A 17,865-nucleotide genomic window follows, 5' to 3' on the forward strand; every position below is an offset into this window, starting at 1 on the left:
ATATTTTAAAAAATCAGGGGGAATAATGTAATATTATCAACCAGTAAACATTTCTAAACTTTAAGATAATAAGGGGAGGAAACAATGCAGATGGCAGTTCATCCAAGCAATGGCTTGTTTGAAAGTCGCCACCAAAATAATACATCTAATTTGTTCATGAACCTGTTTCTGGGAAAAAAAGGTGTTTGATTTACTTGTATTTCTGAGGCTTGGACTATTTACACCAGGCATCTCGGGGCATTGGAAAATACCACTGAAGCTGTCTCCACAATATCCCCCAAATTTACTGGAATGATGAAGAAACCAACATCACAGTCCTCTCCCAAAACAACACCCCAGAGTCGAGGCCACATTTACACTTACTGGCTTTGTTGGGTAGGCGAAACAGACCTTCAAAGCCAAAACTATCGCAAGTTCTGTCATGGTAAGAGATTGCCAAGCTGATAGAGGAAAAGTTTCAAGAATGCGCTGCAAGCCTCCTTGAAATGCAATAACTCTACCGGTTGCTAGGAATCTCTGACCCATGACTGCTCAAAGTAGAGAAGGATAATTTGAATGATGTTGAGAACCTCAAGCCACTCATTGGGAGCAGACTAAAATCCCACCCAAAACAGTGCACCATCCCAAGCTATCCCAACTATGTGCCCCATCAGGAGGCTGATGCTTCATCTGTGGAAGAGCCTGTAGTTCCAACCTTGCCACTTCAGCTCCCACAAAATGTAGTGGAACAAGTCATCTTCAATTTAAGGGACTGCCAAGATGATACTAAATTCCAGCCAGTGAATACTCGTATCTACAAAGTTGGCAATTTATGACACATTTTGCAAGTTCAGAAAATGGTTTTATGGGCATTATTGCACAGCCTGAAAGTTACAGAAATTGTAACATTAGGAGTTATATGATTTCTATGGAATGAATAAGCAGCTTCCTAATACAGTAGCATCTTCAGAAGCTTGCATCATTTGCAAGCACCAGGCCCAAGCGATTGGATCATTCTTGTAATTTTGGTTAATATCTGGAGCACTACATTGAATGTGGGCTATAGGTACAGAGAGATTCGTTTTAAAATTAGATTCATTAAAAATTATACAAATGCTTTTTTAGAGGGTATTAATTAATGCAGTTGCCTGTTGTTAGAATTGGGTGTTTGATCCTGTTGCAATCTTGGCCTCCATCCCTTACACTTAAACACTCACTCTTCTATTTTGGGACGACAGATGGCACAATGGGCTAAGTGTTCGGCTGGCGACCGGAAGGTAGCCGGTTCGAATCCCGCTTGGAGTGCATACTGTCGTTGTGTCCTTGGGCAAGACACTTCACCCACCTTTGCCTGTGTGTGAATGTGTGTGAGTGATTGGTGGTGGTCGGAGGGGCCGTAGGCGCAGAATGGCAGCCACGCTTCCGTCAGTCTGCCCCAGGGCAGCTGTGGCTACAGAAGTAGCTTACCGCCACCGAGTGTGGCTGAGGAGTGAATGAATAATGCGATGTAAAGCGCCTTGAGTATTAGAAAGGCGCTATATAAATCCCATCCATTATTATTATTATTATGTATTCCTATGTGGTGCTCCTTGACCACTGCCAATTGCCTTCTAGTTCCCATCTCCCATCAAGCTAGAATGTTTTAGAAATTGAAATTGAGCACTCGACTATAATTTTTATTCTTAATATTGGTTTAATGTTTCTTGACAGATGGATAAACGGAAAGAACCTTTATCTGTGGATGTTAAGCACGTTTTATTAGAGATGAGAAAGTATCGTATGGGTCTCATTCAAACAGCTGATCAGATGCGTTTTTCCTACATGGCTATTATTGAGGGGGCAAAGTTCATCATGGGAGATCCTTCCGTACAAGTGAGCATTCCTGTTTTGTTTTTTGGTTTGGTTGTTATCAAAGAGCTTGCACTAATAAAGAAACTTGCATGCCCTCACCCATATTAAATATTACTTCAACAATTTTGTTCTTATGGAGGTGTATAAAATCATGAGACGAATAGATCAGGTAAATGCACAGCAGGCACGTGCCGGTAGGCAGTCAGTCGGCTTTTAAAAAATCTTAAACCGCGCCTGGGCAGACTGTTCTCCTCTCCGTAAGCTGTCAGTCGACTTTTATAAAGTCTTCAAAAGCCATATCTCTTAATAAAGTACCGTATTTCCCGGCAATGAAGACGCATCTCCATTTGAGTTGTTAAATTTTGAAAGAAGGCTGGCGGGACATAGAATTTCTCATGATCAAAAAAATAAAAAATAAAAATAAAGAAAGTAACAATTCAGTTTGCCCAAGGCGTCCAAATCTGATTCATTCTGAATTACTGAATGAGTGGGGGGTGGATGACAATACTAGTTCAAAGTACCAATTGGGGGGAGAGTTCCTTTCGCAGTGTGTGGGGAGTCTGGCCGGGGGTAAAGTTGAGAAGGACGGGGTCGGGGATCATGCCAAAAACTCACTCAATGCTGCCGCGGTGCTCCGGGCGCGGAGCCACCGCATTGTGGCCGGGCAGGGAAGTAGCTCGGGTGGCTGTAAGCGGCCGCCGAAACCGGACAGCGGAACTGATCGCCACCTCAGCGCCTTGTGCCGGCCCGCTCACCTCTGGCAGTGCTCTCCGTCTGAACATCTCTCACCTGTCGCTCGCCGGCCTCGCTCATGTCAGCCGTTTGCCTCACTTGCTGCGCTGGGTGACACTGCATGGCATTCACTTCCCCGGTCTGTGTCTCAATGTAGACCGGACAGTGAGGGAACCAGCTCAAGAGTGGGTCAGCGGGCGATGGATAACAGGACAGCGAGCGGTGGAGCTTACTCCTGTGTCAGCGTGAGTAACCTCAAATAATCCCTTGATTGCGCTGACACAGGAGTAAGCTGTTTCAATCATGGATAATGGCAATCCATGTTGTCTACTGTGCATGCGCAGTACATGTAACACACAAAAGTATGCGACGCTGCTTCCAGCCTTCACGACAAGGGGAGCTGAAGGCAGCTGAAATTCTGCCCTTGCACCGTAGGCTGCTGCGCATGCTCAGTACGCAGTAAAGATTACTTTCTGATTCTAATTACAATAGTTGCCTTATGTACAGAAAGGTCCACAAATGTTTATTATTGTCTGAAGAAGAGACCCGAAACATCACCTACTCCTTCGCTCCATCGATGCTGCCTCACCCGCTGAGTTTCTCCAGCATTTTTGTCTACCTTCTATTATTATTATTAGATCACCGACAACTTTGAATTCTTTTGTGGATTTTTTTTTTTACATGCAGCTAAACAGACAGATGGGGATTTCATGTTAATAAGCTATCTGAAAGTCAACATCTTCATCAATGCTGCAGTCTCTCCCTGGTGCATTGAGATGTGTTTGGGTGTGGAGGGGAGACTGCAACTGTGGCTTTCCAATCATTGCAACAGAAACTGGTGTTACAAAGGAAAATGGCCCCAAGATGCGTCACAGGAACAACATCGAAAAGGTTTAGCTGATGTATTACAACAGTGGACTAAAATATTTGCCACGGATCATTATAAAAGACTAATAAATAGTTGATGGGTAGAGAGGTTTTTATAATCTGGATCTCCAATGCTAACTCTCCTTCCAAATCCCATACTGACCTTTCTGTCCTGGGCCTCCACCAGTGCCAAAGTGAGACCAAAAGCAAACTGGAGGAACAGCACCCCTTATTCTGCTGGGGTAGCTTACAAACCCAACGGTATGAACAATGAATTCTCCAATTTGGTTAACAAACTAACAAACACCCTCCCTTGCTTCATCTCCCTGGGCAGATGAAAACTTTGGAAGCGTTAGATGGGTATCTTCTGAAACAATGAGAAAAACAGAAATGTTTTGAATAATGAGCTAACTTGATTATCTTTTCAAATTCTTTTCTCTATAAATAAGGAACAATGGAAAGAGCTTTCTAATGAAGACCTTGCACCACCACCAGAACATAGTCCTCCACCTCCGAGGCCCCCAAAACGTGCAACTGAAATGCCCAATGGAAAAGCACCAGATGACGTCATATGTTTTACAGACCCAGATGGGAGAACATGTGAACAAAAAGTGGAAGATATCGCTGATGGCAAAATAAACCAACTTACCAAGTCGCAAACAGAAAGGTATTTACAAAGACAATTTGTCCCTCATCAGTTATAGTGGCACAGTTCACAATTGTTCTGGGGCTTGTGGCTTTTTTTCCTTTCATGAATTGTATTGTGCTTCTAAATGACTCAGATTAGATAATATTCATGAGAGAAAAAATTTGCTACTGATGCAGAATATGTATTTGTTAAATCAGGGATATTGATCAGCAATCTTGAGTATGTTTGCTAATCAATCTGCAGACTTGGCCAGGATCATTGCCATAGTTGAAATGCTCCACTCCTAGTTGAAATGCAGGCAATTAGCATGGGGAAATTGTTGAAAATATGTACTCGGTGTCCTAAATGAAAGTTTTTGCATTCTTGAACAATTGTGATAAAGGTAGAGCAAAAACAGTAAGCTAAGAAACGTAGTGGGGCATGCAGCATCAATGAAAGTCAACGTTTCATCACACCAGCTTCCACATCCAAAACATCATTTGCTGCCATTGTTGCCAGCTCCAGCACGATCCTACTACTATTCACATCTTCCTTTCTCCCACTGCTCTCCTTGGGAATCTGTGGACGTCTCATCCTTCCTAGTTCCCAGTCATTTCCCCCTGCGGTTGATGGAGGTCTAACACCTGTCCCTTCACAGCCCCTTCCCCATCACATTTCAGGATCTTAAAAAATATTACAGGGAGCGTGTTTGTGCCTCTTCTAAGTTGGTCTGCTGTATTTGGTGCACACAATGTGGCCTCCTCTACATTGGTGAAACTTAGCATAAACTAGTTGAGCATGTTATGGAACAGCTACGCTTTGGCCAGAACGGCCATCTTGAGCTTCTGGTTGTTGTCATGTTAATTCTCCTACCTGATACCACGCTGACCTGGCTATCCTCTGTTTCTATTCTGAGACAAATGCAAATTGGTGAACTAACTGCTTGAGACGCTGGACTGCAGATGCAGGAAACAAGCCGCTGGGGGATCTCAGCGGGTCAGGCAGCATCCTTAATGTTCTAGGTTGAGACCTTGCATCAGGACTGAGAGTGTAAAGGGGAGAGGTGAAGGCAGATTCAAAATTCAAGAGTCTGTTGTCATGTGTCCCTGATAGGACAATGAAATTCTTGCTTCGCTTCAGCACAACAGAACATAGTAGAACAGATCAGTGTGTCCACATACCATTATATAAATATATACACACATGAATAAATAAACTGATAAAGTGCAAATAACAGATAATGGGCTATCAATGTTTAGAGTTTTGTCCGAGCCAAGTTTAATAACCTGATGGCTGTGGAGAAGAATCTATTCCTGAACCTGGTCGTAGCAGTCTTCAGGCTCCTGTACCTTCTACCTGAAGGTAGTGGGGAGATGAGTGTGTGGCCAGGATGGTGTGGGTCCTTGATGATGCTGCCAGCCTTTTTGAGGCAGCGACTGCGATAGATCCCCTCGATGGAAGGGAGGTCAGAGCCGATGATGGACTGGGCAGTGTTTACTACTTTTTGTAGCCTTTTCCTCTCCAGGGTGCTCAAGTTGCCGAACCAAGCCACGATGCAACCGGTCAGCATGCTCTCTACTGTGCACCTGTAGAAGTTAGAGAGAGTCCTCCTTGACAAACCGACTCTCCATAATCCTCTCAGGAAGTAGAGGCGCTGTTGTGATTTCTTCAGGAGGTGTCAAGTGACGGGTGGATTTGAGTGATAAGGTGGTGTGGGAAAAGTGGACAGAGGCCAGGAGATGATAAATGGAGACATTGAAAGGCTGCATGTTATGGAGTCTCATAAAGAAAGGAAAGTCATAAGTGGGACCATGTGAGGGAGAGACTCTGCAGTTGCTGTATTGGAGGGGGGACGGGATGGGAGATTAAGTAGGTTGTATGAGTGTTAGACTAATTGGAATTAGGTGGAGGAGGGGAAGAAACTGGGTAACAGCGGTGGGGAGTGTGTGGGGTTGGAAAGAATAGTCAATAGTCACATACACACATAAGTGCAGTGAAATTAAATTGCCAGCAGTGGTACAATTAAAAAAGAACACACAATACACAATAAGATTTAACACAAACATCCAACACAGCATTCTTCACTGTGGTGGAAGGCACAAAGTACAGTCCTCCTCCATTGTTTACCCATGGTCGGGGCCATAAACCTCCGCAGTCGCCGCTACGGGTGGCCGGATGTACGGGCCCTCGTTGGGATCGGCGCTTTCTTACCGGAGACCACGACTTCAGGATGATGTAAGCGCAGGCCGGCGGTCGGAGCTCTTCTCTGGCTATCCCCGGCGAAGAATCCTGCTCTGGAAGGTAGTCCATTCCGCGCCCACGGCTAGCAGCTCTGCAGACCGCGGCTTCAGGATGTAACAATCCGCGGACCAGCAATCGGAACACTCCCTTCTGGCGACCCCAGCAAGGGCACGCCCGCTCCGCGATGAAAAGTCCACACTGCGCCCGCTGCTGAAGCTCCGGGCCCGACTCCGGGAAAGGCCGCTCCAATCCATGGTGTTAGGCCGCGAGGGAGGCGACATGGAAAAAGTCGCCTCTCCGTGGAGGAGGCGACTGAAAGCGGGTCTGCCCCCCCTCGCCACCCCCCACACAAGACACACTGAGAGACACTAAAACAAACATTTGGACACACAAAAAAAAAATAGAAATAACGAACATGCTGCTGGCAGGGGTGCGATAGAGGTCCTGAGAAAGGGGTGAGATAGAGGTCCTGAGTGAATCAAGTGCATCAGGAGAGAAAGGAACAGAGGTGTGCGTGTTACTTGAAATTGAAGTATTCAGTGTTCATGCTATTGAATTGTGGACTTCCCAGGTGGAATATGAGGTCCTGTTCCTCTAGTTTGCATTTGGCCTCACCTTGGTAATGGTGGAGGCTGAGGACAAACAATTTGGTGTTGGGAGTTCAAATGACTTGCATCCAGGAGATCAAGATCACTATTGCAACACTATTTCACTGGCCCACTTGTATGAAATCTGAATTTTCCAATTTTGGGTAACACACACTGCTGGTGTTGTCATCACAAGCACACTTAGATGTTCACCAAAGGTAGACACAAAATGCTGTCTACCTTTGGTGAACAGGCAGTATCTCTGGAGAGAAGGAATGGGTGATGTTTCGGGATGAGACCCTTCTGACTGATGCCATGGGAGTGGGCGGGACAGATATAGTGTAGTAGGAGACAGTAAGACTGGTGGGAGAACTGGGAAGGGGGAGGGGATGGAGAGAGAGGGAAAGCAAAGGCTATTTGAAGTCAGAGGTCAATGTTCATACCACTGGGTTGTAAGCTACCAAGCGAAATATTAGGTGCTGTTCCTCCAATTTGCGCTGGGTCTCACTCTGACAATGGAGGCCCAGGGCAGAAAGGTCAGATTGGGAATGGGAGGGGGAGTTAAAGTGCTGAGCAACCGCGAGATCAGGTAGGTTAAGGCGGACTGAGCGGAGGTGTTCAGCGAAACGATCTTTAAGCCTGTGCTTGGTCTCACTGATGTACAGGATATCTATATTGAATTTGAAATTTGATATATTGGACTTTATTATAGTCTTTTGCTAAAGTGAAATGGTTTAACTTTTTTAAATTTTCCACCTGAGAAAATAATACACCCATCTGTATTGTGCAGGAAGATTCAATTCCTGTGCCCAGAATGAGTGCCAGTTGCTTTTGCTCACCACTATCCTTTCAGACAAATAGCAATGGGCAGTCAGTAATGATCACGTTCTGTGAATGACATTTTAAAATTAAATCAAGTTTTAAACCAAACTCCAGGATTTAGGCAGATAATAATCTACATACTCTGACATTTCAAAACATTACAAATTGCATATTTTGGAGGCATAATAAATGGAGGCAGGGTAGGCTAATCAGAACCTGTGCCTGTTCTGCCATGCAGTGGCTGAATTTTTATTTCAGTAAAACTTTCCCACACTAACTTCATACACCTTGAATCCCTTGCTATCCAGTAATGGAATAAATTGTACAATCAATCGTGCAATACAACCTTTATTAACACAATGAAGTGTTCAGTTTCACATTGTCACAAAATATAATACAAATTACATCTCGATCTACCCCCCCCAACCTCCGCCTGCATCATCAACCTACATTGGCTTTATTAGCTACCTTGTAAGAAAGTAGTGCCAAGCACCTGAGCAGATGTCAAAAACGTCCAGCAGAAAGTAATGGTTGCCTTTCTTTTCCTTGTAGTTCAGAACCAGGACTTCGGAAGAGGCACGTTGGCGAGGTTGCATTTATGCCCACACAAACAAACGAACAGGATAATCCAGGAAAAAGTGAAACGGATGAGGAGGCGATGAAGGAGGAAGATTCATGGTTACATTGGAAACCTTTTATGGTTAATGTATGTGTGCTCACTGCTCTCACAGCTGGGGCTTACTTCTGCTATAGGGTGTACTTCCATTGACAACTACCCTAGAGGATAATGTTTTATACAGTAAAGCATGTTTCATAAAGCCGAGGGTCCATGTCTTAGGAAGCAAACAAATTATAAGACTGGAGCTTATAGGGATAAGATGATGCACTAGGGTTTGTTATAATCCCTTGGTCCCAGGAGTATAACATTCAAATCTCAGGGCCTTGAATATTCAGGAGAAAGCCGTAGAAATGCCAAATATGGGAGGGTCAGGGTGTGTATGTGTTAGTGTGCGTGTCTTTCAGTGTATAAGGCCAGCAGGGGTGGTGGTGTACTTTTGATTTATTTTATTGCTCACTTTAGAATTGTGTTTGGGAAAAATACACATCCTTCAGCCCCAGTAAACTTATTTCATAATTGCCAATGTTAATGATAATTGTCATTGGTTCAATTGGAAACAAATCCAATGTTATATTCTTGGGAAATAAAATGTAGCATTTATGTTAAACTTTTTGCTTTCTTTACAGACACATTTCAGTCATCAAAAGTATATATTTTTTCATACAATGTTTGGGCTTTGCCTTCTGTGAAATTGCATTAATCTCAGCAAAATTATGACATTACGTTTTTGCTTTTGTCAAAACAGTTCTGCTAAGAGGCTTCCACACTGCTCAGGGTTCTCTAGCAAAATGGTCCCCATCAATTGTGTCTGTTAACCATTTTCTATTACTCTTGCAATATTGCTTGCTCAAAACATTTTGAAAGCAAATTAACTGGCTTCTAGTCTTTCCTTCTTCGGCTATCACAAAATAGGGAGGTGTAAAACGACAAAATGCAAAACCTTTCCACCAGCATTTTTTTTACAGCCGTGCCACACATAGAGCTTAAACCATCAAGTCTGCAACAAAGCATTTTTCACTCCATATTTATTTGTAACAGGTATTAGTGCATTTGACATTTTTGTTAACCAATGTATTAAAAATATAGCCTTTTTAATCAGAGCTTTGTATCAAGGGCTCATAGTAAAATAAAGTAATATACCTCATGCCAGTACTGGAAGCTGAGCTCCATCTACCCCGTGAGATGTAGGGTGACAGTACTTCATCTGAGGAAAAATTGTAATTAGTCAGTATATAGTTCTGTTGTCTTGAGAAAATATGAAAATTAGCCATTTTTGGGTCATGTATAAATATGGGGAATCTGATAATATATAATTGTAGAAAATAAGAGTGTGAGCTATAGAATTGCTCTGTTGAATGATTGTCAATGGTCTGGATGCCCATTATTATATCCTGGCAGTTGGACATTGAACACCAATGTGTTGAATGCATGTAGTTTCCAGTACCATCATTAAACATGAAATTGCTTGGAAGTTGAAAGATGTATATCTTGATTACTGCTGTGAAGATTAATTGCATGGTTATTCTGGTTGGTAACGATGCCAGTGGTTATGAGACAGACACTGAAAAGTTCAAATTTGTGATTGATTCCCATGGTGGATATTTGTATAAAAGCTAGAATATTTGTATTTGAATCTACCATGGCATGTATGTATTAGTGTAATTGAGATGTTTGCCACATTTCAAGAACAGAATGTGTAGTTCCGGCATTCCAAAATTGTCCGCAGGGCTTATTCACATCTCACTTTTTGTTGCCTTGCGCAGACCATATTTCTATAAGCATTGAAGTTTGGTGTCTTAGAAACAAACTTGAACGTAAATTTCTTCATGCAAAGATCTCAGCAATATGACTGGCAAATCTGCCTTCTCCCTCTGTTGCATACATTACCAATATTTTGACTGAGGCATTGTGGTAACATTTCAATCAGCTTATTTCAAACGTAATTCCTCGATGCTGAAATATTACCACTTCAGCTCAACGTGTGAGAAGTGAGCAGTGAATGAACCCCGTATGCAGAATTTTAAACAGACTCTTGTATAATGTTTATGTACAGCAAAATTCTAAAATAGATGAGTTGGCATACCTCTTAAATGACAGACACTGCTAAATAACTGCTTTACTATAAACAAACTATTGAGCTGCTCTGCTACATGCCTTAATTAAAGTTCTCGTTGGCTCTTGCTCTTTATAGATGGTCATACCAATAAGATAATTGAACAGATAAGCAGTGAGATTGTGGTTAAACATTTTGTACATTTTGGTATTATACACAAATTGTGGACCATTAATAAAGTGCAAGTTTTTAATAAAAAAACATTTTGGTGAGCATCAACTATTCAGAAGTGTTAACTGTATGTTTTCTTTACAGTTGGAAAGGAAATATGATGCACAATATAGTTTCTAGTGCTATTCAGTAGCAGGATTGAAAAAAGTTCCTGCATTAATTGCCCCTCACACTATTAGATCTAGTAAACAAGGGCAACAAGTAGAATTATTCAATAACATACATTCTAATGTGAGTAGTTCCTGGCCAACTTTCTGTTAATAAATAATGGAATCTGATCAGAAAAATGGGAATGGAAGTATATCCTAGCTTTATTTTGATCAGTATTCATTTTAACCTAAAATTCAATGGGGCCTTCAGTTTTGTGAGGTAAAAATATTGTGGAAGCTGTATTATAAAATCATGCATTAGCATTTCTTGGATAGGACGGTATTGTTAGTGTGATTGATAGCTCAGAATAATGAACGTGAGCTCTAACCTATCCGAGGCTTTCAGATTAATGAAAACAATTTTCCCAATCACAATTGTCCATACGGATTTAGTTTATCCCATTCTTTGTTGTATTCATTCCAGTTTAATTAGTCTTTGGAAGATTGATTTTGTTTTTGTTTTACAAACATCTGAAGTGGCATGTTACTTATATGATCAATGAATGAATTTCAGATTGAGCTTTTGATTACAATTGAAATTGAAACTTTTATTTTATTTTTACCAAACTAAGTTTTTGGTCAGTAGCAATGGAAGTCACTTGTTAAACTCCAGGGCTACGTCAAAAATCTAATCAAGGAACATTTTTTTAACCAATACATTTTTTCTTGCCTAAAATGTAACATCTAATTGCTCACAGCTCACTGGGTAAGATTATTGTGCTGTTCAAAGTACAGGTGACATGCCTTTCTTAACACTTGGAAATGCGTTAACAGTAGCAACAATGTTGGATATGCTTCATATGGGTTTGCAGTTATTCAACATTTACCGTTTATTCAACATTTACCGTTTTTCTAAATGGGTATAGAAGGAAAATCTGTTCACTGTTTTATTTGTATGGCCTTAAAGCTAAGACATTTCTTATGACGTGTATTGTTAAGAGCCCTTTTGGTAGGAGCAGATGAATTCTAATGCTTTTTTTTTCTCTCTTTCGTCGTCTTCCCAGAAATGTGATTTTTTTTTTTAAAGAAAAAAAATATATATATATATAAATGGTTAACAACAAATTCTATAAGATCACGCTCGTTTCCATAAATTTCAGGGATGTGTCTGACTTGACTGGAATTATTTTTGTTTTTATTGAATACTTTCGGACCAAATGTGTACAACATTTTTTTTTAAGAATGCCAACTTGTTTTTGATGCGTGCTCTCTTGGACACAGCATGTTTTTATAAAAAAAAATCCATGCAATTCTAGGTTATTATTTAAAATTTAAAATTAATTGCTTGCACTAAGTGTTTATCAACAGCATAACTTCAAACAATTCAGTAAAACAAAGTTTGATCATTGAATGTTTCCTCCTAAGTGCACTGTCAAACAGCATACAATCCTTATCAGTGTACTCCCAGGATTATGAAATGCAAACTGTGGACCATTTTTACAGTCATTTATTAATTAAATTACTGGTAAAGCAACTTAGGAGTTAAATGTTGCACTTTTCTGTACCTAAAATAAAAAAAAGATACGGATTTTGTTTTTACTTGAGCTGGTGTGATCTTTTAACATGTTCCCACTTGACTGTTTCACATTTTTTAGCTTTTTGTTACAAATGGTAAACAGCTTTGTGTATTTTACTTTATTCTTGTATAGTATCTTGTAGATTAAGAATAACTGTTGTTGCTATTTTCTAGGCAGCATTAGCTGTTTATGCATATTATTTTCTACGGTTTTGTACTGTTAAACCATTTATGTTAGAAGCAGGGTCTGGGGCTTCTCCAGCATTTACAGACTTTGCAGAACCATTTTCGATTTTACAAGCTGGCTTTAAAGTGCACCAAAATCTTCATTTCAAAATAAAACCAATTTGAAAGTAACTTGCTTGTTTTCTCTTGATGTGTCATATATATTCAGTTACAAACTTTAAAACCTACCGTTGAAAGTTTAAAATCATTGAACTAAAGCTTGTGTTTTCTGACTATTTTTGACTGTCAGACAATTTTACTTCAAAAATGGTGGAAGACGTTTTAGTAAATAATTCAGCAAATTTGTTGAAATAAGACTTTGTAATTTTTGTTTTTCTATCCATTATCATGTCTTAATCATCACTGCACCCAGTTTGCTACCAGCGGAAATAAACTATGAAAAACTGTGTTCTATTAGAAATTAAAAATCTGAAGACTGGAAATGTGATTAAAACAGAAAAGGCCGGTAAAACACAGCAAGTCAGGCAGCATCTGTGCAAGAAGGATGGTTAATGTTTTGGGCCTGCAACCATTTGTCAGAACTGGGAACGGGTGAACTGCACATTAGATTGCAGTAAGAGAGAGGTTGGGAGGCGGGGGCGGGGGGAATAATGTGTAGGATAAGGGCAATGATTGGGTGGGTCGAAATAGCTTAATGAGCTTGTAGAACTCATTATTCTGTAAATAGAGATTAAGCAAATTGCAAGGTTTCAGCAACCTAACCCCAGATACAAAGATTTCTACTAGATTCAATTTTGATCATTGGGAACAGGTCTAACTGCTGCTTGAAATCTTTGCAGTGAAGGAAGTATCTTCCTGATATTAAAAAAAATATGACTAAATATTTTCAGAAGGTAGACACAAAGTGCTGGAATAACTCAGTGGGCCAAGCAGCATCCCTGGAGAAAAAGGGATGGGTGGTGTTTTGGACCGGGTCCCTTCTTCAGACAGGTTTGGAGAAAACGGTGTCAAAAATAGCCCTCTTTTGTAGATAAATGTGCATAAAAAATATGATGAGTGCATTTGTGGTTGGAAGGAGAGGAAATAAGCAATTTTCTCAGCGACGCAAGTAACTCCAGATACTGGTTTACAAAAATGACTGCTAGAATAACTCAGCGGCTCAGGCAGCATCTCTGCAGAACATGGAGAGGTGACGTTTCGAGTCAGGACCCTTCAGATAATTATGTTTGAGAGGGGAGGGTGGGGGGGAGGAGGAGGAGAGGAAGTAAGCTGAACGAGGGAAGGTACAGGACAAAGCGTGGTGGAGAAATTTTCTCATTTGGAGAAAATTAATGGAGTGAACTATTAAGATATGGGGTTGCAGATTCCATCCAAAAAAGGTGAAAATAAGACAACGTGAATAGTAAAGGGTGCACATTTAAAGAATAACAATATTTACAACTTAATTTGCCTTCATAGGACCAACATAAATGGTCTTGTTGTTAGGACCTTGCTACCTGTGGGAACATGGTCCTAACCATGGTTAACCAATGTTCTTATCCATGGAAATGGACCCTTTCACAGAACTGGGAACGTTCCAAAATTCTCTGCACCTCTTCATTTTCTCATACTGCACCTATGAAAGGAATTAATTGGATACGTCTAATTTCCAGATGAAGCCCAAGAGCATTCATCAACTTTAAATCTACAAACTTCATTTTAATATTCTGAACTATTCTCCAAATTGAAAATTAAACAGAATCTAGGTTACAATACTGAAGGAAGCCTTCCAGTCCATTGAGCCCAAACTGGCTTTATGCGTACAGTCCATGTAATCTCACTCCCCCACCCTCCCCTGCAGTCTCTTTACTATCTGTGTGAACATCCACTAAGTGAACATAGTAAAAGTGTCAATGTGTTAGCACGATGAAATGTCCAAGCCTTGTTTTTGTCACTGAATTTTGTGCATTGAATTGCAAAAATATTTGACAATAAATTAATTTGAAACCAGCAAGATAGTTTGGCAATGTAATCTATCATGGTTTACTTCATGCAACTTTAATCACACATTGAACATAGTTTATTCCAAATAATCTGAACATTTATTTAAGAATGTTAAAGATATGCAGTCTACAGCATATTTGCAAGTTTGATCAATAGACAAGGAAGTCCAGCTTTTTCGTATGATCCAAATGTAGCTATTGTCTTGAACATCAATATCTTGGACCTTTGAATAACCAGTTGATAAAATCTTTATACAATATTATTACTGTATAAGCACAATTATAACACAAATATATTGACATGGTTTTTAAAATTCAATATTCAGAGGATAGTAATTTGAGTAGTGGAATTTTGCTTCATGCCTTCCTTCCAAAGTCTGTCAACTGCATCATAGGCTAAACGACCTTTTTCACCTGTACAATAAAATAAGCAAACAGTTAACAAAAATCATGTTGTCAAAATAACAGCCTTAATTCAAATATATAGTCAGAACTTTTGTCATTTTCTTCCAAATACGAAATCAACTGAGCAATACTTGATAAATATAATTTCGTACAGTCGGTGATTTGGCACTGAAATGGACTCTTCGGCCCACCAAGTCTGCACAGACCATCAAACACACATTAACACTAATCCCATGTTAGCCACCATTTTTAAATTCTCCTTATATTACTATTGACTACTCCCAAATTCTACCACTTGCCTTTACACGAGGGACAATTTACAGTGCTAATTAACCTGCATTATTTTGGAATATAGGTGGAAAATGCAGCAACTTAGAGGACACCCATATGGTCTTAGAGAGAATATGCAAAGTCCACACAGCACTCAATGACGGGATTGAATCTGCATTTCGGGCACTGTGAGGCAGTGGTTTTAATAGGTGTGTCACTGCTGCCTTGGTCTAATGTGGAATCATCATCTGTAACCCCGTTGCTTAGATAATAAGCTATTTAAACAAAACCTGCACCAGAAGTGAGTTTTAATGAGCCTTCTGAAGGAGAAGTTGGGAATTAAGCAAATAATTTTAGAGCTTTGTATAGGGACACCAAAGAGCATGATCACCAGCAGTGAAGTAATTAAAAATGGATGCTCAAGAGGCCAGAATTGGTGTTGCAGATATCCCGAGTTCAGAAATGAAGGGAGTAAGCCATGAAGGCCTTAAAAGCAAGAATAAGACCTTTACATTCAAATTGTTCCATATTTGAAAGCAATTGGAGGATATTGAGGCTAGCTGCATAACAGCCTCCAATCACTCCATAGATGCTGCTGCACCCGCTGAGTTTCCCCAGCAATTTTGTGTACCAGCCTCCAATCACTATTACTTTATGCTTTCTACCATGCAGCCAATGTTGGATCCAATTTGATACTTTAAATTTTTTTTTTAAACCATGTACAACCTTATAAAAGGTTATGTTAAAATCCATGTAGAATACATTAAGTGCACTGCCACCTCCAAAACATTTAAAAAATCAGTTAAGATGAACCTTTAACAAATCCATGCAGTCTGTACTGATTAATCTCTTTCTTCGTGATTGATACTGTTTCTCAAATTGATTCCAATAATTTACCCACCACCAAGTTAAATCAACATGACTTGGTTTATCCCTCCCTTTTGTAAAACATAGTTACAATGCTTGCAATCCTCCAGTGCCACTTCTGTAGTCTGAAGATTGAAAAATGCTCAGAATATCAAAAAAGCTTTTACTTGCTGCTTTCAATCACCAGGCAATGTATCTGCTTTTGAAGCCCTAATGCTTCTTTCCACAGTTTATAGTAAGATAATTAATCTCACTAGGATACTACTGAAAGCAAGAAAGAAACCCCAGGTTAAAATGGAGGCTGGAATCACCAAGGCAGAAAGCTACCTGCTACAGGGATTGTGGGAGTAGACTCAAGATGTCGTTAATTATGTAATTGAATGGGTAGCAAAGAATACGGATTTTGAATAAATTGTAAAAAGGAGCAGGATATGAAGGTCAAATGATATGTAAAGGGGCCGACTAAGGTTTAAGGACTAGAGGAATGTCAGTATTTGCATCGTCTTTTCTAGGAACTATGATCTATTTACTTAGTTCAGCATAATATTATTGGGAGGTGATCTGAATATATTAATGCATAGCTCATTTCAATAGTTAAGCAAATCTCTGCAGTAAACCAACTGGAAAAGTGTTAATTTTAATCTATGCAGGTACCAGATTCTATTCCAGCCAAGGTCAATTTACACAACCTGTATCAGATCTTGAGGTGAGCACAGGAAAATTGGTCCTAAATTATCTGCATTTTCCTTGCTGCTTTTACTCACCATAAAATGTATCTGCTTTTGAATTCTGAAGAATGGTCCTCACCCAAACATCACTTATCCACATCAACCAGAGATGCTGCCCCACTGAATTACTCCAGCATTTTGTGTTTTCCCTAAGATTCCAGCATCTGCAGTACCTTATTTCTCCTGAAATTATCAGCCAGCTATCTTAACTGATAGTATCTCAATATGGACACTGATGATTGGAATAGGCTGACTAAATTGTCACTCTAGTGGAACACTTGTGTTAAAGCAATTGTAAATGTTGGCCATTTCAATTAGGTATTTTAAAGTTGCTAGTACATTTTGAACTAGCTGCATTAACAAAAGGTGAAACAAGTGAGAAGAATATTAATTCAGAAGAATACCATTACCAAATGAGATGAGGGTTTCTCTTGCCACATTGTGCACGTGTGCCACTTGAGAATGACACAAGCTGGCGATCTGCTCAATGCTTTCCACCGCCTCAAAGAAAGATAAAAATAAGATTTAATAATCTATTAAACTTACTTTAAAGGGTAGGTAATGCTGCAATCTTACAATTTCTCTATATTCAACAGAACAGCGTGTATGTACACCATGGGGTTCCAGCCATGTATCAGTCCAATACTAAAATATATTAGCTAAACCAGAAACCAAATCTGTTAATTATATCTTCACAAGAATGAACTGGTAGAATTAATTGAGTCCCAATAAACAAACAAGTTCAGCAGCTCCATCCAATAGAATAGACAAATCAAGATTAAAAATAGAGAGTTGTTGTCCTATTAAATAATGTATTTGGCAAGTCATTTGAAATAGGGGTTCAAGTTGAATTTGAGTATCATGGTTGCTACAAGTATAAAATTTGAAACATTATGCCCTGGGCTTTTCTACCCGTATCCTGCTATTTATCCCATGGGGAGGGGTGTTTCATTCTGTTGCCTCCCACCTCTTACCTTAATAAACAATCCTCACTATGCAGTGAAATTGCAGCGTAACTGCAGAGGTAAGTGAAGCAGTGACCCTGGGACTCATCAATTTCAAAGCTCATTGGTGCCATTTTCATCTACAAACATCACAAGAGAAAGGCCCTGCAGATTACTATTAACTATGTTTTAGGCTGAGGATAGACAC

The 17,865-nt window shown here is 40.0% G+C and overlaps 2 protein-coding genes across 8 annotated transcripts in view; one reads left to right on the top strand and one right to left on the bottom strand.

Moving 5' to 3' along the window:
- Positions 1–12,632, top strand: part of ptpn1 (protein tyrosine phosphatase non-receptor type 1) — a 68,708-nt gene extending 56,076 nt beyond the window's left edge. For both annotated transcript variants that reach the window (XM_033041538.1, XM_033041537.1), the window contains 3 exons: positions 1,690–1,851; positions 3,879–4,096; positions 8,260–12,632. In XM_033041538.1, the coding sequence (XP_032897429.1) occupies positions 1,690–1,851; positions 3,879–4,096; positions 8,260–8,476 (597 nt within the window). In that variant the 3' untranslated portion in view covers positions 8,477–12,632. The remainder of the gene's footprint in view (positions 1–1,689; positions 1,852–3,878; positions 4,097–8,259) is intronic.
- Positions 12,633–14,482: 1,850 nt separating this feature from the next.
- ripor3 (RIPOR family member 3) overlaps positions 14,483–17,865 on the bottom strand; it is a 146,361-nt gene continuing 142,978 nt past the window's right edge. For all 6 annotated transcript variants that reach the window (XM_033041533.1, XM_033041532.1, XM_033041535.1 and 3 more), the window contains 2 exons: positions 17,124–17,214; positions 14,483–14,857 (listed from right to left, as the gene is read on the bottom strand). In XM_033041533.1, the coding sequence (XP_032897424.1) occupies positions 14,766–14,857; positions 17,124–17,214 (183 nt within the window). In that variant the 3' untranslated portion in view covers positions 14,483–14,765. The remainder of the gene's footprint in view (positions 14,858–17,123; positions 17,215–17,865) is intronic.

This window comes from Amblyraja radiata, chromosome 23, assembly GCF_010909765.2.
Source record: "Amblyraja radiata isolate CabotCenter1 chromosome 23, sAmbRad1.1.pri, whole genome shotgun sequence".
In the NCBI taxonomy this organism is placed as follows: domain Eukaryota; kingdom Metazoa; phylum Chordata; class Chondrichthyes; order Rajiformes; family Rajidae; genus Amblyraja; species Amblyraja radiata.